This window comes from Macaca nemestrina, chromosome 5, assembly GCF_043159975.1.
Source record: "Macaca nemestrina isolate mMacNem1 chromosome 5, mMacNem.hap1, whole genome shotgun sequence".
Taxonomy (NCBI): domain Eukaryota; kingdom Metazoa; phylum Chordata; class Mammalia; order Primates; family Cercopithecidae; genus Macaca; species Macaca nemestrina.
This window is the reverse complement of record NC_092129.1, coordinates 144,006,354-144,025,727: the sequence shown is the minus strand read 5'-3', so window position 1 is coordinate 144,025,727 and position 19,374 is coordinate 144,006,354. Positions and strand designations below refer to the sequence as shown.

General features: G+C 41.2%; 1 protein-coding gene and 1 long non-coding RNA gene across 4 annotated transcripts in view; one reads left to right on the top strand and one right to left on the bottom strand.

Annotated features, from left to right (window-relative positions):
- Window positions 1-3,552: 3,552 nt before the first annotated feature.
- On the bottom strand, window positions 3,553-10,630 carry LOC139363411 (uncharacterized). The gene is made up of 3 exons (XR_011623774.1): window positions 10,436-10,630; window positions 6,750-6,894; window positions 3,553-3,569 (listed from the first exon to the last, which is right to left on the bottom strand). It is a non-coding gene; the product is annotated as an uncharacterized lncRNA (long non-coding RNA).
- Window positions 10,631-10,760: 130 nt separating this feature from the next.
- LOC105474557 (dynein axonemal heavy chain 8) overlaps window positions 10,761-19,374 on the top strand; it is a 316,668-nt gene continuing 308,054 nt past the window's right edge. Inside the window, exons 1-3 of one of the 3 annotated variants that reach the window (XM_011729344.2) lie at window positions 10,761-10,863; window positions 18,520-18,935; window positions 19,073-19,207. In XM_011729344.2, coding sequence (XP_011727646.2) covers window positions 18,543-18,935; window positions 19,073-19,207 — 528 coding nt within the window. In that variant the 5' untranslated portion in view covers window positions 10,761-10,863; window positions 18,520-18,542. Of the gene's footprint in view, window positions 10,864-18,038; window positions 18,104-18,290; window positions 18,306-18,519; window positions 18,936-19,072; window positions 19,208-19,374 lie in introns of those variants that run through there. The other 2 variants (XM_011729345.2, XM_011729346.2) reach the window with 2 other exon arrangements.

Below are 19,374 nucleotides of genomic sequence, written 5' to 3'. Positions count from 1 at the left end.
ATGGACCCTAATTGGGGCCAATTAGACAATCAAGCAGTAATGAAAAATGTTACCATTGTTCAGTTATGCACTTACAGGCATGGAAAAAAATAAATGTTACAGGGAAAAGATATCCTTATTTCATTAGACCTAAGAGAGGGAAGCCTCAGTTGGATGAATACATTAAGGCTTGTGATAGCATTGAAGGTAACTTAAATAAGGCTACTCTTTTAGCTCAAGCTATGGCTGGATTAAAGGTGGGAAAAATATGCCCCATTTCTCTGGCTCTTGTTTTAATTGTGGGCAATTTGGACACACAAACAAGGAATGTAGAAAACCAAATCAAAAGGCAAAAACTATTACCATCAATCAACGAAAAGTCCTGGTATCTGCTCCTGGTGTAAGAAAGGCAATCTCTGGGCAAATCAGTGTCATTCTAAATTTAGCAAAGATGGGCAACCTCTTTTGGGAAATGGGAAGAGGGGCCCACCTTGGGCCCCTTAACAAACTGAGGCATATCCAGCACAGTCAGTTTCCTTACAAATGTACAATTGTCCCCCACCACAGTAGGCAGTGCTGCCATAGATTTTTGCAGTACAGTTCCCGTTTCCTTACTTCCTGGGGAGCCACCAAAAAAGGTCCCCATGGGAGTTAGGGGCCCTTTACCCTCAGGAACAGTTGGTCTATTGCTTGGAAGATCTAGTTTAAATTTAAGAGGTGTCACTGTACATACAGGAATTAATTGATTCTGATTATACTGGAGAAATTCAACTGGTTATTAGTTCCTCAACTCCATGATCTGCTTCCCCAGGAGAAAGAATTGCTCAGTTGTTACTGTTACCTTATGCAAAACTGGGGAGCAGCACAGTAAAAAGAATAGGAGGCTTTGGTAGTACGAATCCAGCAGGAAAAGCTGTATATTGGGTTAATCGAGTGTCTGATAAGAGACCTATGTGTACAGTAACCATTCAAGGAAAAGACTTTGAAGGGTTAGTAAATACTGGAGCTGATGTTTCTATTATTGCTTTAATTCAATGGTCCTGACACTGGCCCAAACAAAAGCCATCCGTTGGTATTATTGGAGTAGTAGCTGCATCAGAAGTTTTTCAAAGTTCTTTAATTTTGCCATGCCAAGGGCCAAATGGCCAAGAAGGGATAATTAACCTATTATTATACCTATTCCTGTCAATCTGTGGGGTAAAGACTTATTACAACAATGGGGGGCTGAAATATCATTCCTATGGATCAGTATAGTAATAACAGTAAACAAATGATGAGAAAAATGGGATATCTCCTAGGGAATGGACTGGGAAAAAATGAAAATGGCCAACCAGAACCTTTAGAACTAAAAGGGCGAACAGATTGAACTAGATTAGGGTATCATTTTTAGGAGCAGCCATTGCTGAGCCTCCGGCTCCCATTCCTCTTTTGGTTAACTGCCAAGCTGGTTTGGGTGGAGTAATCGCCACTGAAACAGGAAAAACTGGAGACTTTAAAAAAATTGGTGCAGGAACAATTGCAAAAGGGACATCTAAAGCCTGTTTTCTCCCCTTGGAATTCTCCTTTGTTTGTTATTGAGCAAAAATCAGGGAAATGGAGAATGTTAACAGATTTGAGGGCCATTAATGCTGTAATTCAACCCATGGGCGCACTGCAACCAGGGCTGCCCTCTCCAACAATGATCCCAAAATACTGGCCTCTCATAGTAATAGATTTAAAAGATTGCTTCTTTGCCATTCCTTTAGCTACTCAAGATTATGAAAAACTTGCTTTTACTGTTCCTGCTGTAAATAACAAAGAACCAGCAGATGGATACCATTGGAAAGTATTACCACAAGGCATATTAAATAGCCCGACTATTTGTCAAACTTATGTTGGAAAAGCTATTAAGCCAGTTAGAGAACAATTCGAAAAATGTTATGTTAATCTATTACACGGATGATATTTTATGTGTAACTGAAACTATGGAGGAATTAATGCTATGCTACAAACAGTTAGAAAAGGCTGTAACTCCAGCAGGGTTAATCATAGCCCCCCAGTAAAATCCAAACTTCTACTCCCTTTCAATATTTAGAAATTAAAGTAGAACAAAATACTATTAAGCCTCAAAAGGTTCAAATTAGAAAAAAATAATTTTAAAACTCTAAAAGATTTTCAAAAATTATTAGGAGACATTAATTAAATTCATCCCACATTAGGCATTCCTACCTATGCCATGTCTCACCTCTTTTCTACCTTACGAGGTAATTCTAATCTTAACAGTAAACCCTTTTTGTCCAAAGAGGAATTAGAGAAAATTCAATTAATTAAAAGGAAAATTCAACAAGTACAAGTAAAACAATTTGACCCTATGCAGACATTGCAGTTTTTAGTTTTTCCTACTAAACATTCACCTAGAGGTGTTATTGTTCAATAGAATAATCTGGTTGAGTGGCTTTTTCTACCTCACAATACAACTAAAATGCTCACTCTGTACTTAAATCAAATTGCTGTACTAATAAAACAAGCAAAGCTGTGCACAACAAAATTAATGAAATATGATCCAAATCAAATTATAGTTCCATTAAATAAACAACAAATTCTGCAGATTTATATTAATTCCCAGGAATGGCAAGTTAATTTGACAGTTTTATTGGTGTTCTTGATAATCATTATCCTAAATCCAAAATATTCCAATTTCTTAAATTAACATCATGGATATTGCCTTCCATTATTCAAAAAACTTCTATTGAAGGGGCCATTACTGTGTTTACTGAGGGATCTAGTAATGGAAAAGCCTCATTTGTGGGACCTCAACAACAAGTTTTTCAAACTGACTTTGCTTCTGCTCAAAGGGCTGAACTTATGGCTGTGATAACAGTGTTAAAAACTTGTAAACAGCCAGTAAACATTGTTTCTGATTCAGCCTATGTAGTGCAAGCCATGCAAAATATTGAATGTGCCTTAATTCAAAATGTGACTAATGACCAACTTAATCTTTTATTTCATTCTTTACTGCAAGCAGTAAAACAAAGGCATTCCCCTTTCTATATCACTCATATGAGAGTACATACTAACCTCCTTGGCCCTTTAACTAAACTTAATCAAAGGGCAGATAATTATATGGGGAAGAGGATTTGCTTATGTCTCTCCAGGTAACAATCAGGTGCCCGTATGGGTGTCCACCAAACATCTGAAGATCTATCATGAGCTACAGCAGGAAGAGAGGACTCTGGGAAGAGCCAAAGCTCCCTATATGAGTGATAGCACAAATAAACATCTCAGAGATGAAGGAGAAAACCAAGAATAGTCATCAGGCAAATTCTCCAACATGGGGACAAATCAAGAAGTTGGCACAGATGGCAAAGGACAACTTGAAAGCACAGAACAAACTAAAGACAACTAGTAACCCGATGGTGGCCATGCTGGCAGTACTCACTATGATGGTAAGCCTCCCTACATAGGAGCAACTCAGAATTTCACTTATTGGGCATATGTCCCACTTCCTCCTTTAATTAGGTCTGTGAGTTGGATGGACCATGTTACTGAGGTGTATACCAACGACAGTACCTGGATACCTGAGCCCATAGATAGCCGAGGGCCAATGAATCCTAAAAAGGAAGAGATAAAAATAAATATACCCATAGAATATAATTATCCCCCAATATGCCTGGGACCTGCTGTTGGATGTTTATAGATGAACACACAGGCCTGGTTGGCAGTAGTCCCCCCCAAAATAAACATGGGCTGCTTTGCATATGATTTCAGGGCACAGTTTAAAATACAATCATTCCCATCCTAAAACCCTGCAGTTCCATCTGAATAAGTTCAAATATAAACAAAATAAAGTTTAGTTTAAAGATGCAGATGTTTAAACTTGGAAAAATTGTATAGCAAGTAAGGCTGAGGTGCTACAAAATAATTCCTATGGAATCGTCTTTAATTAGTACCCTAAGGGGATCTTTAAAGAAAATTGCACCAGAAAGCCTTCTTGTAGAACAAATGTAATAAACCAGTGGAACTGTTGGCAATTAAATCGTACACAATATATTCGGACAAAAAACTGAGGTCCCTATCATGTGGAGTCCTACTGGCATTGTCACCTCAGTCCAAAAATACTATCTCCTGACATAGGACAGGACCATTCTGAATTATGGAAATTAGCTATGGCTCAAAGTTCAATCAAAATTTGGTAGGGTAAATATAACAAGTATAAAGGGGAGGGAGGTAAAAATAAATATATTATTTCTTTTCTTTCCAACAGGACTTTTTGGATTCAAAGTTGGGTCGGGCCACCTTTTGTGCTAGCAATAGGAAATGTTACTCTTGACATAAATACACACTTTATTTCATGCCCTGAATATCATTTGTTTACCTGCATTAATTCAACTTTTAACAAAAATCAGACTATCCTAATAATTTAAGCCAGGGAAGGAGTCTGGATCCCATGTATTTAAATAGACCATGGGAGGAATCTCCATCCATTGATATAGTAACTGAAATCCTTAGAAAACTTTTATCCTATTCAAAAAATTTTATAGTTGCTCTCATAGTTGCTATAATTGGCCTTATTGCTGTTACTACTACTACTGCAATGGCTGGTGTGGCTCTACATTCATCTGTACAAACTATTACATTTGTCAATAAGTGGCAAAATCATTCCACAAAATTATGGAACTTTCAAACTCAAATAAATAAAAAAATAGTTAACCAAATTAACGATCTCTGTCAGACAGAGAATTGAATGGGAGATCATATTATAAGTTTAAAAAGTAAAATTCAAATGCAATGTGATTGAAATACCTCTGATTTTTACATTACTCCTCATCTGTATAATGAAACAGAGCATGAGTGGGAAAAAGTTAAGAGACATTTGACAGGTCATACTGGAAATTTATCTTGGGATATTGCAAAACTGAAGAAACAAGTATTTCAAGCCTCTCAGGTACATCTGACACTAATGCCAGGAACTGAAGTGCTAGAAGGAGCTTCAGACGGATTAGCAGCTATTAACCTGCTAAAATGGATCAAGATACTTGGAGGCTCTGTGATTTCAATGATGATTGTGATTTTTTTTTTTTGACAGAGTCTCACTCTGTTGCCCATGCTGGAGTGCAGTGGTGCGATCTCGGCTTACTGCAAGCTCCGCCTCCCAGGTTCATGCCATTCTCCTGCCTTAGCTTCCCAAGTAGCTGGGACTACAGATTGTGCTTTCAATCTGTGTTGTTTGTCTTTATGTAGTCTGCAGATGTGGAAGTCGCCTCTGGAGAGAAAGTCGCCGCCAAGAACAAGCAATAATAACTGTGGCGGTTTTGCAAAAAAGAAAGGGAGATACATTAGTAGAAGAGCTGAGGCAGAACTGTCATAATATAAAAGAGTCTCGGAAAATGTCCGGGGTCCAGGGTGTAAAACCCCTCGTGGCCCTTGGAACACCAAGCTCTGTGCCAAAGGGTGGAAGGCTGCCCTGCCTCTCCACAAATCTAAGCCCAGGGCATAAAACCCCTCATGGCTTGGATGGAATCCAGGGCTCAGGGCATAAAACCTCTCATGGCCTCTGGAATGTGCACAGACTTGGGGTTGCTCTCCCAGCCTCGTAAACATGTTCTCCATTATCTCAAGCAGCAGAGCATATGCTATGTGTCAAAGAAAATGCTAAACTGTCACAGCTATGCTTCATGCACTGCTACCTTTCTACCCCTATGTCCTCACACCCTTGTTTACCCCCACATCCACACGTCCTCACCACCTGCTTCTTTGTTTGATCATCAATAAATAGTGTGGGCTCCGAGCGCTCAGGGCCTTCGCAGCCTCCATACAAGTGTTTGCCCCCTGGACCCACCTTATGCATTCTTAACTTGTCTTTTCTCATTTCTTTGTGTGGGCAAAGCCCAGGACCCTGGACTGGGGAGAAACGGAGGGACAGTTAAAGGAAGTGTTTGTGTAAGCAATTCCAGAATGAAATCAGAAGAAAAAAAGAACTGCATATAACTTTCTAAATTGCTGTGTTGTTTTTCTAGTAGAATGCTTGCTTTTGTACAATGATGATTGTTTGATTGTTAAAACAGTGATCAGGTTATTAAAGCAACAATGAAGGACTGAGCCACTCACCATGAGGTTTGGCTGCCAGTGAGAGTTAACAGCACGTGACGTGCTTTCCCCTGCAGAGAGCCTATAGAGGGATGTTTAGGATGGGAGGTGACACATCACCCAGATTCCTTTCTCAGGAAGGCATCTCTATTAAGGCCCTGGGAGAGGAATCCAGCCCTTATGGAGAGCCTATAAACTGATGCACAAGGGATGTCTGTTTGGAAGTGAAAGCTTCAGTGGTCGAGATAAGGGTGTAAAGCTCTTCTTCTCCCACCACTCCTAGGCCTTCCCAGGGGCCCCTCGGCCAGGTAGAATTGTGGTCAGACCAGTCACCTGGTTTCATGTCCTGTTCTTAGTTGCCTACTGCACAATCCTGATAACCACCTTAAAGTTAAACATCATTTATAGTTAAGGCCTGACCCTATTAAATTGCTGATGCACACAACTAGCGGTTGGAACTCACAGTTCCGTACATCTGTATATCTTTACTATGGACCTCACCCTACAATCATGTGATCCTCTCACCCCATGATCAGACCACCCTCTGCTCACTGCCCTTGCTCCCCCTCCCACATGTAAACTGATAATAAATGCTGGCTATTCCAGTGCTTGGGTAACATTGCGACTCCACATTGCGGTGATCCCCCCAGACCCAGCTTTCACAAACTCATCTCTGTCTTTATTTTTTCAGCCATTTGACCCACCTGGGATAAGCAAGAGAATCCACATTGCTGGTGGGGCTGGTTCCCGCTAGACCTTTGACTCCACCGGACTTTGTAGCCCCCACAGCCTGGTGTTGGTTCTCATCACTCCAACAGTTTCACCTTGAGATTTTTCACTTCATTACATCTGAAAGATTTTTTTTTTTCCAAATAAGGTCACGTTTACAGGTCATGGTAATTAAGACTTGGACATATTGGCCAGGCGCGGTGGCTCACGCCTGTAATCCCAGCACTTTGGGAGGCCAAGGTGGACGGATCACCTGAGGTCAGTAATTCAAGACCAGCCTGGCCAACATGGTGAAACCCCATCTCTACAAACATACAAAAATTAGCTGGGTGTGATGTTGTGCACCTGTAGTCCTAGCTACTCGGGAGGTTGACACAGAATAATTGCTTGAACCAGGGAAACGGAGGTTGCAGTGAGCCAAGATGGTGCTATTGCACTCTAGCCTGAGTGACAGAGTGAGACTCCGTCTCAAAAAAAAAAAAGACTTGGACATATTTTGTAGGGGGTACACAATTCAACCCATTACAAGGGACGTATACATGGCTTTTCATTTTCGTTGGTAATAATTTAAGATTAGGAAATCGGAGAATATGTTTAGAATACGTTTATGATTACATTTATTTTCCTTAATGGACAACATCTTATTAGTTGTGTAAACCAAAAATAAAATCGTAAACCCCTGCGCCCCCCACAGCCATCTGAATGGACCCCTCCTCTCAGCCAAGGGTATGAAAAGGGTTATTGTGTCTGCACTCCATGAGACATGTATAAGAGACATGGTTTGAATAGAAAAAAAAATAGGAAGAAAAAACCGATAAAAGCTAAATGTCCAACCATAGGAAAATAGATAGATTGAAAACTAGTGGAGTCCATGATGGAAGGAGGGGTCGGACATGCCTCATTATACCCTCCTCCCTCTTGGAATTACTGATCGGACACTCTTTAAGTCTGATAAGAAACATTTACTATCTGTTTTCTCTGAAGCCTGCTACTTGGACCCTTCAACTGCATGATCTCCACAACCCCTTATTGTAATTCACACATTTCTTTCTATTGATAATAACTCTTTCAACCAATTGCTAATCAGAAGATTTTAAAATCTACCTGTGGCCTGGAAGGCCCACCCCCATGTATTATGTGTCCCTAAAACATATAAAAGCAAGGTGTAACCTGGCCACCTTGGGCACATGTCATCAGAACCTCCTGAGGCTATGTCATGGGTGCATCCTCAACCTTAGCAAAATATTTGCAAAATAAACTTTCTGAATTGATTGCGACCTGTCTCAGATACTTTTGGGTTCACAGTTGCTTAGGTTCTTACTGTCAGGTGTTTTGGCTTTCTGCATTGGCAGAGATTTTTGTTTTCAAGTAGAATGGACCACACTAAACAAGATATAAATGTGCCATTACAGCCACAAACTGATAATCCTTCAAGAAAAGCTCAAAGAAATGAGCTGTGGATAGTTATTTAATATTTATATATGTTTTACTTGAATAACTGGCTACTTAAATTGTTATTTGATAATATGATCATGTGGTACTTTAGGACAATTATAACATAACAAATATTGATAATCTGTGCACCTTAACTGCATATTCTCTACAACACCTAGACATTTCCAGTTGGTTGTTTTGACATTTTTATTTCAGTCAATAGTATTATCTTCCTCTCAATCGATGAGGCTTGAAACCAAACTCATCATAGAGTTAGACATTTTTTGAACTGGAAGGGAACTTAGAGATTATCACAACTCCCCCATTTCTTTTTACAGATGAGGACATCCAGTCATAGAGCAGTTTCACAATCTGAAGGTTAGTCAACTAAACAGTTATTTGTTGAGTAGCACAGTTATAGGACTCAGTTTCCCTGATTACCAGTTCAGTATTTTTCTTCACTACACACACTAATACTAAACTACTACAAATAACAGCTAGCATTGATTTAGCCATTACCATGTACTACTGTGCTAAGTGTTTTTATATGTGTTCCCTTATTGTATTTTCAGGGACACTAAATACTCAGGATCGTGGGCACTTAATGTCTTATATAAGTGCTGCATGGGGTTTACTTTCTGTTAAGCCTCAAGAGAACTCTGCGGAAGGTACAGTTTTCCTATATCTCAGGCATTCTCAGGAGTGCTATCATTTGGCAGTATTCCATGAAGCTAGTTTTCTGCCAGAGTTAATGAAACTATTGCATGGATCACAGTGCTACAAACCTAATACAGCAAAGCATCTATAGAACCAAAGCTCTTTCCATATTTAGTATTATTTCTTAGGAATGTATTTTCAAAAGAGGCATTTGCAGGTTAAAGCATATGAATGAATATATTTAAGGCTCTTTATTAAGGAATATGCTATTCTGTTTTGTTTCTTACCATATGAGACTAGAGAGAGAGAATAGAGACAGGAAAAGATGGCAAGTATAAAACCTGCCCCAGCTCCATCAGTGCGAAAAGTAAACAATGAGATTCGATGGACAAGAGGGAGAGCACTTATTACCCGTAGGCCAACAAATGGCAGGAGTATCATATGGGAGGCCAGTTCCCCCAAACCCAAGTCCCACTGGGCAACCCCATGGGTCCAGATGCAGGCAGTGAACTGGGAGGCAGGTAAAGAATCTGGGGCTAAGTGCTCAGCATCTTTCGTATGGAGCAGCAAACAAGCTAGTCCCTTTCCCCTGGGAAGTGAGCAATTGTGCCTTCTCATGCCTTGATTGCTGTAGCCTACTTAGTTGCTTACAGATCAGTGAAGGAAGTGGCTCAGAGTTAGAGGGCAGGTAGGTCTTGCATTTTGGCATACTCAGCAGGGATATGCAGGAATCCCTTGCCCCCATAAGCTTATATTGTATAATCACTGAGTAATGTCTATTAATATGGATGGATTATGGTTTATTTAATTTGTGATTTTTTATATTAATTGTTGTTTTTTTTTTTTTAGTTGACAGACCTTTCCGTTCTCATTTCACATTGATCTGCTCAACATTCAAAGACTGACTTTCACACCGGTGAGACAAAATAGTTTATGTAAGAAGCTATATTTGCTCATTCTGCTTGCCAGCAGAATGTCAGAGAATCTTTGGCAGTCAAATTTCACAAATCCCTTAACTCAGTGACTAAGTGCAGCCCCTGGAAGAATGCCGCTGAAGATGATGACATCTCTTGCATGAATCTGTTTTTGCAAAAGTTCAAAGATCCTAACTCATGCCTCTTCCTGTACATAATAGGATAATAACTGATAGGATTAATGTTTATGCCTTTATAATCTATAACCAGATGTACCCTTGGACCCCACCCTTGATGAGATTTTGCTCAAATGTAACTGCTGAGTTCACTTGATGCAACTGCTGAGCACATCTGGTGCCACTTCCCATCACATGCCATCTAAGCTTTGGAGCAGTCTCACAGGTCTCTGACTCTCCCGAATTGCAGTCCTCAGTAAGACATCTGAATACAACTAATTTTAACTATTTAAATGACTACATTTTTTTTCTTTGGTTAACACACCCAACTAAAAACGAACCGCTCACATCATGTCCGGCAGTTACAGCAAAAGCAGAAACGTACTGGAGAGGGGAGGAGGAGGACTTGGGAGAGAAGTCAGTTTTCTCCCCGAATCTTTCTCTCTCATCAGTCACAGGTTTCTGAACACACTGACTCACCAGGAAACATTTCTTAGGTTCTCCAGGAAAACACTAAGTAACTTCAGAAATTGTAAAGGTCATGGAAAACATTATGTTATATATTTCCGTATTTCCACGAATACGCGGGAATCCTCCCAAGCCCCTGGCACCGCACTCCAAATGTCCATCTCCAGGAAGCCGCCCTTCAGTGCCCGGGGCCCTCTAAACAACGTTTCAGTCCTTGGGCTCGGTGTCTGCGTCCTTCATTGGTGAACGCGGGGGCTGCCCGTGTCCCTCCAGCTGCTTCCGGAAGGGAACGGCGCCCCGGAGCGAGCCTGTCTCGGACTCCCAACCGTCAGCCTCGCTCCGGGCCGCACCCCTGGAGCAGCTCCCCCGGAGCAGCGCAGCCGCTCAGGCCGGCCTCAGTGGGCCGAGTGGTCGGAGCATCGGGGCCCGGGGAGCGGCTGGTAAGTGCCTGGTCGGGGCGCGCTGTGAGCGGCCGGCCCCTGCCCGGGAGGCCCTGCTGCAGCCGGGTTCCCCGCCTCGCTTTCCTTCTTTTTAGAGGACTGGAATCCACGCTACAGTTCAGCCCTCCACCTCTGTTAGTTGAACTCAGGGAACCCCTGCTTCAAAACCCCAGCTGAGTCACTGCCCTTCGTCAGTCTCTTCACTGGACATCTAAGTTACTTCACACCCACCCTCGGTTTTGAGAATAGAAAATCAAATACCGCACGTTCTCAACTATGAGTGGGAGCTAAGCTATTGCTGCGCAAAGGCATCCACAGGGGTATAGTGGACTTTGGAGACTCAGAAGGGGAAGGGTGGGAGGGGGGTGAGGGATGAAAAAACTACATATCGCGTACAATGTACACTACCTGGATGACCCTGAAATCGCAGACTTCACCACTATCCAATGCATCCATGTAAAAAATACCCACCTGTACCCCAAAAGCTATTAAAATAAAAATTATACATATATACTATATAGATATTTTTGAGACGGAGTCTCGCTCTGTCACCCAAGTTGGAGCGCAGTGGCGCAATCTCAGCTCACTGCAATCTCTGCCTCCCAGGTTCAAGCCATTCTCCTGCCTCAGCCTCCCGAGTAGCTGGGACTACAGGCGCCCGCCACCACGCCCAGCTAATTTTTTTGTTTTGTTTTGTATTTTTAGTAGAGACGGGGTTTCACAGTGTTAGCCAGGATGGTCTCGATCTCCTGACTTTGTGATACGCCCACCTCGGCGTCCCAAAGTTCTGGGATTACAGGCGTGAGTCACCCCACCCAGCCATACACCTATATATTTTTAAAAATTCAAAAATAAAACAAAAAAATACCTATCCCTCCAGGCTTATTTCCCGTTCCTCTACCCTGCTCATTCCCCTCTAGCCCAAAAGTGTCATCACTGAATTTACCACTTTTCCCAAGCTAGTTGTGTCTGTTTTTGCTTCTCTGCTTTTGTACCCCACTGTCCCCACCTTCTGCCTAGAATGTTTCTCTCTCCCATCTTCTCCTGACAACTCTTCTTTAGACTCGACTCGTGTGGTACCTTCTCTGTCAAGTTTTGTTTTTCCAGAAGTTTTGCTGCCTGCTGAGCTCCCTTAGCCTTTTGTTAATTCACTTGTCATTGACATTGACCATCTTGTCCATCTTGTGTTGTATTCAATAGTCTGTCACACCGATTTGATTGTGCATTTTGCTTTGGAGAAGTCCTTAGTCTTTTATGTAGCCACAGTGGCCACACATGCAGAAGATGCTCAATATTGTTGAATGAACTAATGCATTTGGGACAGGGTTACAGAAACGGGTGCAGGAGAAAAGGGGGTGGTTGAATTGGCTGTACCCAGCACACAGGTATGCAACTTGCTCACTTACTGTAGTATTCCTAGGTGTGGAGGAGTCCAACACCTGGGAATGCTCCTGAAAATAACCAGGGATGACTTTGTGGAAGTTCACTGAATCCTTAAAATTAAACTTAAGGAGAACGGATGGTGGGAATTGAAAATGATTGCATCCAGCCTGGGCCGCATAGTGAGATCCCATCTCTACAGAAAAACCAAAACCCAAACCAAAAGAGAACAGCCAAATGTGATTGCGTATGCCTTTAGTCCTACTCGGGAGGCTGAAGTAAGAGGATCGTTTGAGCCCAGAAGGTAAGAACTGCAATAAGCCGTGCTCGCATGACTGTACTCCAGCCTGCACAACAGAGCAAGTTGTCTGTGAAGGAGAGAAGGACCCAGAGAAAGTGAACAAGTATTGATGCCACATTCACTCCGTGCTCTATGGGTCAGCAGAATGTGAATGCTTGGGGGTAGATTTGTAGGGAATTTTAGGTCCTAATTTTTTTTATTTATTTATTTTTAAGACAGGTTCTCACTCTGTCACCCAGACTGGAGTGCAGTGGCACCATCTTGGCTCACTGCAGCCTTGACCTCCTGGGCTCAAGCTATCCTCCCTCCTCAGCCCTCCAAGTAGCTGGGACTACAGGTGCATGCCACCACGCCTGGCTAATTTTTTCCATTTACTGTCAAGACTGGGTTTCTCCATGTTGCCCAGGCTGGTCATGGATGTTACTATATATGATATGCACACATATAATACAACTAAAATGTACACATGATTTTTTTTTTTTTAGAAAAGAACCATACCGAAAGTTAGAAAATTGGAAAGTAAAAATTCTTCTTCTACTTCCCTTCTTCAATCTCTTTCACTCAGAGTGATTCTTGTTAATAATTTATTGTGTATTCTCCCTAGAAAGCTTATAATGCACTTTATCAAATCTAAACTATTACTGAGTACAATTTTTTTTTGCAATTCTATACATGCAAATTAGGTATTTTATGTAACTGCATAAAGAAAAAAGTGCTGAGAAACAAAAAAATGCTGCAGATTAAACCTTCTTAAAGTATGCATCTTAGAATTGATGAAATACCATATGTACACATATACACCACTTTAAAACATTTATGGGGTGGTGTTGTTATGCAATGTATCTTGCTTTTATATGTAACAGTATGTCTTAGAGAGTTTTACATATCTGCATATATAGCCCTCCTCATTCTTTGTATCAATAATGATACATTAAAATTTTATTGAACAAGGGTAGTACAGAACAATTAGTGGGCCCTTCATTGAGGGACATCTTGGTTGTTTCCAAAGTGTGTGTGTGTCTGTGTGTTTTCTTGCTTGTTTTTGCTATTACAAACATGTTGCAGTGAACCACCAACCTTGTGTGTATGTGTGTGTGTATACATATATAGAGAATATCTATATATATACACATAGTTGGTAAGATTTTTTCATTTTTGCTATAGTTTTTAGGAATTCCTCTATATAAAGTAGTTGCATACATTTTCTAATTTAAAATTAAATAATTGCATCACTCTTTGGAAGTCATAAGTTGATCTTTTAGTATTTAGAGTTTGTCACCTGCTAAGGAATATTTGACACTCAAAAACCATGTTGAGCCGGGCGCGGTGGCTCAAGCCTGTAATCCCAGCACTTTGGGAGGCCGAGGCGGGCGGATCACAAGGTCAGGAGATCGAGACCACAGTGAAACCCCGTCTCTACTAAAAATACAAAAAAAAAATTAGCCGGGCGCGGTGGCGGGCGCCTGTAGTCCTAGCTACTCAGGAGGCTGAGGCAGGAGAATGGCGTGAACCCAGGAGGCGGAGCTTGCAGTGAGCCGAGATCGCGCCACTGCACTCCAGCCTGGGCAACAGCGTGAGACTCCGTCTCAAAAAAAAAAAAAAAAAAAAAAAAAAAAAAAAAAAAAAAAAAAAAAAAAAACCATGTTGAAAATGCATCTCAAATTACAGCATTTCATTAGAGGGAAGATTCTACAATTTCCTTAAGCAAAATCTCTCCAAAATGGCAGTGGTCATGTATTTATATATTTCTTTGGGAATCTTAGATATATGATCTATTTTAACAAAATTTAAACTATAACAAATTATTTATAATTTATTTTTTTCTGACACACAATAGGGATTAGTCCCTGATTATCAATTTTCAGTGTTTACAGACACTCGTATTCACAGACACTCGTATTCACAGAAACAAAGTCTGTATGTCAGTGTTCACAGTCACAAAAGTCTGCTTGTATAAAAACTACATTTATTACTTATTTTAACAGATTCCGAATCCTTGCTGTTTGTGGTCTTTTGGAATAATGAATATGATATGATGTAGTTCTAAACTCTTTTTTCCCAGCCAAATTTTCCCTGATTTGGCCTGTTCATAGCTTTTTATAGTTTACCTCTTTACTTCTCTGTTTACATTTCTTCCCTCTGCTTCTTATTGACTCCTACTCACCCTTTAAGGCCAACTAATGTTCAAATCCTCCATGAAATCCTCTCTGTCTATTTTGTCCACATTTATCTCTTCCTTCTTTAAATTCCTTTTTCAGCAGAACGTCACAATTTAACATTCTTGATTGATTCATATAGGTTACTTTATCTTCCAAATGAGACTGAATTCTTCAGGAATTCTTGTCTTGGCTGGATTTCAGGCAAGATATCTAGGGGGTGCTACATTAGCTCTGGTTGTTGAGTATTTGTGGCTTGAAGTAGTCTTTTTTTTTTCAACTTTTATTTTGGATTCAGGGGATACATATGAAGATTTCTTACAAAGGTTTATTGCATGATGCTGAGGTTTGGAGTATGATTAAACTTGTCACCCAGATAGTGAGCATAGTATCCAATAGGTAGTTTTTCAACCATCACCCCCATCCTTCCCTTCCCCCTCTTGTACCCCCAGTGTCTGTTGTTTTCATCTTTATGTCCATGTATACCCAGTGTTTAGTCCCTACTTATAAGTGTGAACATGAGGTATTTGGTTTTCTGTTTCTGCGTTAGTTCACTTAGGATAATGGCCTCTAGCTGCATTCATGTTCCTTCAGAAGACATATTTTTTTTTATGGTTGCATAGTATACCATGATGTATATTTTTTCATCCAATCCACTGTGAAGTTGTATTCTTAAGACAAGAGGCGGGGCTTCTCCAGAGAACTGGAAGAGGTGTAGCTAACGCAGCTGATCATCACAGCCCACTCTAGTGTCAGAGGAATGCCTGGGCTGCTGTTTCACAGATGGACACCTATTCTGCCCAGCATTAGACTTGCCACCAAATATTTTTACTGTGAATGGGCTAACCATTAAGGTGCAGCCCTAAAACCCTACCAAGCTAAAAAATGCACCCTGACATTGTGTTTCAAAATGGTGGCATAGAAGCAAGCTGGCTTCTTCTCCCTTACCACCAGAAAATGGAAACAAACACACGATGTTAAGATTATCACCAGCAATATCCCAAAACTCAGATATAAGGATGAGATCATTTCTAGTACCACAGAGAAGTGAAAAAACCTCTAAGCAGATGGTAAGAGAATTGGACTTCCATAGCATGACACTCCTTATCCCCAGTCTGCCTGGCATCAGGCAAATGGAAAATTTCCCCCAGTCTTATGGTTTCTCTAATGGGCAAAGTGAGATTGAAGTGAACAACCAACTTTCCTACCATCTTGGGTTCCATGGCAGGAGATCTGTTCCTGCCTCAATCCACAGGCAGTATCAACAGTACTAAAGGGAGAAATATCCCCGAGGATAGCCAGAGACGAAGGAGGGAGATGGGACTACCATCCCCAGTCCTGGAAGCTCTGCTCTGTAACTTGGCCAAAGAAGACACCAAATCAGAGTTGCTGTTTGGCAGTACCATGCTGTAGGAAGCTCATTCCCCAGTTCCCTTAGGCATGAACCCCTATCCAGCATTTCCACACTGCTGGGATAATCCCTTTAGGACTTCCCCCATTTTGGATGGGCAGCAATCTGATTACTAGAACTGAGGCAAACCGAGGCTTAAGCTGACATCTAGTGCTGGAAATGAGTCAGTGACCTAGTGAAAAAGAAAAGAAAATCCACAGGTAAATTATAAAGAGTCTCTAAGCAGACATATCCAATAAAAACCAAAACCAGCCAGAGAAGACTGGAGTAAATAATTAATCCTTCAACACAAAGACATACACATACATTCACAAGAAACAATAACAAACAGAGGATCATGACCTCTTCAAAAGGACAAAGCAAGAAACCAGCAACTAACCCTAATAAGAATGCAATATGTGAACCCTCTGACCAAGAATTCGAAATAGCAGTTTTAAGGAAACTCAGTGATCTCCAAGATAACACAGAAAAACAATTCAGAAATTTATCAGAGAAGGTTAACAAAGAGATTGAGATAAAAAACCCATAAATTTTGGAATTAAGAAATACATTTGCTGAGCTAAAAAACTTACTAGAGGTTCTCAACAGCAGATCAAGCAAAGAAAGAATCACTGAACTCAGACAGGTTGTTTGAAAATGTGCAGAGGAGACAAAAGGAAAAAGAATGAAGAGGAACAAACATATAGAAAATTACCTCAAAAGACCAAGTTTAAGAATTATTGAGTTTGTGACCAGCCTGAGCAACAGAGTGAGACCCTGTCTCTAAAACTGAAAAATAAAAAAAATTAGCCATGCATGGTGGTACATTCCTATTGTCCCAGCTACTCAGAAGGCTGAGGTGGGATGATCACTTGAAGCCAGGAGCTTGAGTACTGGTACTGTTTGGCAGTACCATGAGACCAGTCTCAGCAACATAACAAGACCTTGTCTCTGCGAAAAATAAAAATAATAAATAAATAAATAAATACATAAGCCAGGCTGGTGGCATGCACCTGTAGTCTTACCTACTTGGGAGGCTGAAGTGGGAGGGTCACAAGCTTGGGAGGTCAAAGCTGCAGTGAGCTATGATCATGCCACTGCACCTGAGCCCAGGTGGTAAAGTGAGGCCCTGTCACAAAAGAGAGAGAGAGAGAGAGAGAGAGAGAGAGAGAGAAAGAGAAGAGAAAGGGAGTGGGGAGAGGGAAAGCTAAAAAAACCCTGCCGATAGTAGTTTGGGAACAATGGTTTATGTTGACACATTCTAGGGGCAGTGGGTGGGTAAACTGGTTAACTGGCAGCTAAAAGATAGGTCAATTTGTCCTTGAGTAGGCCAATTAAGGGTATCAAACAAACAATTACAGCTGTTTATGAGTTCTCTGGAAAACTTGGAAAGGGCAGTTGTGGGGCATAGATGACAGGCTGGCTCTGTGTCGTGTCTGCTGGTGACCCATTGTAAGAAGCTCCATCTTACTTAGGCCAGGTCTGCATCTGTGTCCTCAGAATTTCTCACTAGAAACCTCTTTTTCTGTCTTCTTACGTGTTTGGGAATGTATCCTTTTGTTCTCCAAATATTTACTATTATTCTGGTTTCTGGATTTTAACCACATCCTGAAAACATATTTATTTGGTTGGAGGCATCGTTACTGTCCTACAATATGATTTTTGTCTGTAGCTGACATCTCTTCTTCCACTGGCGTCCCCTAATTTCCATGGTTATGTGCTCATTACTTCTACACTTCTTTATTATCAGAGCTTTTCTGATTAGGTAGGCTACATTTATGCTTTCTATAGTACCATTGCCTCAATAAATAGTCACAATCACTTTTCAGTGTGGACTTTCTATTTGGTCTTGGGGTTATTTATTTTGGCTGCTAAGAGGATGTTTTATGCTTTTATGGTAGATGAGATGGCAGACAGTAGAATGTCTGATTGATGAACTGTATTGCATCACAGAGTTCCTTGAAGCAAGGAACATTTAGAGTTCACGAAGTTCTTTGCTTGGTCTCTTGCACAGTGAGTACCTTGGCAGTGATCTACACTCTGTCCTCTAATTTAGTGGCTCTCAATCTTTTTTTAGCCCTAAGGCACCTGAGGACAGGTGCCCTCCCATGAATTGCCGGGTTACTATGGCAGGGATGGGATGTGCGTGGAGGGACAGTCCCCTAGGGCCATAACATAATCAGGAGGAGCACTTAAAGTTTGAAAAAGCTCCCAGGTGTGTGTGTGTGTGTGTGTGTGTGTGTGTGTGTGTGTGTGTGCTGTCCTCACTAAAAATATCACCTCTCCTGCCCCATAAACTAAGCTTCCTTAGATAATATTGCAAGGCAGAACTTGATGATTTTGCTGCTTGTCTAGCTAAAAGGGGAGGAATAAAAACGTACAACACTCAATTTACTGTAGTTTTAAACGAACCTCTGTTATAATTCTAGGTTTTGAAGCATAACGACAGAGGATGGAGAAGGATGCTGAAGAAGGCGGCGCCCCCTCTGAGGGAGCAGAGGCTCCTCCCCCCACGGAAGAGGCTGGCCCTCCCCGTTCAGAGGAGGAAGAGGCCCCGCGCCCTCCAACGGTGGAGGCTCCGGCGGAAGATGATTTCTCTCTTTCCCCAGAAGATGATGTTCCTGCTGTGGTGGATTATCGGGATCTCATTCCTTCTGAAGAAGAGATAGTTCTTCCGGATGATGATGAAGCGGATCTGAATAGAGTTCGACCCAGGCTTGCACCGCGACCAGTTCAATCAGTGATTTCGGAAGTGCTGTCCTCCCCGTCTTCCCGGCGGTCCTCCAGGTACCGCCGGAGTATGAGTGGCCTTCCCACTCTGCAGGAAACATTAAAAGAGAGACAGGTTTGCTTCTAATAAGATTTTTCATGCGTGCCACTTTCCTTTACAAATACGAAATACTTTTACTTTACAAAATATGAAATAGTTTGATGTTTTTTTCTGCAGAATTGCAATTTTGACTCTTGGTTTTCATTCCTTAGGCAAGATTTAGAGAGGCAAGGGAAAGCCGAAGACAGAAAATTGACCCTTCATACAAATATATATTTGAAATTCTAGCAGGAAATCTTGGCCTGGACGTAGTAACTGTGGAAGAATTAATTTTGGATTGCCCATCTGTAAGTTTAAGTCTTATCATTATATTTTAATTGCTCTTTGAGTAAGTGATTAACTTAGGAAAACAGAGTTGTCCTAAACAACAACAACAATCATTTAGAAAGACAAAGTTGGGGCAGGGCATAGTGGCTCATGCCTGTAATCCCAGCACTTTGGGAGGCTGAGGTCT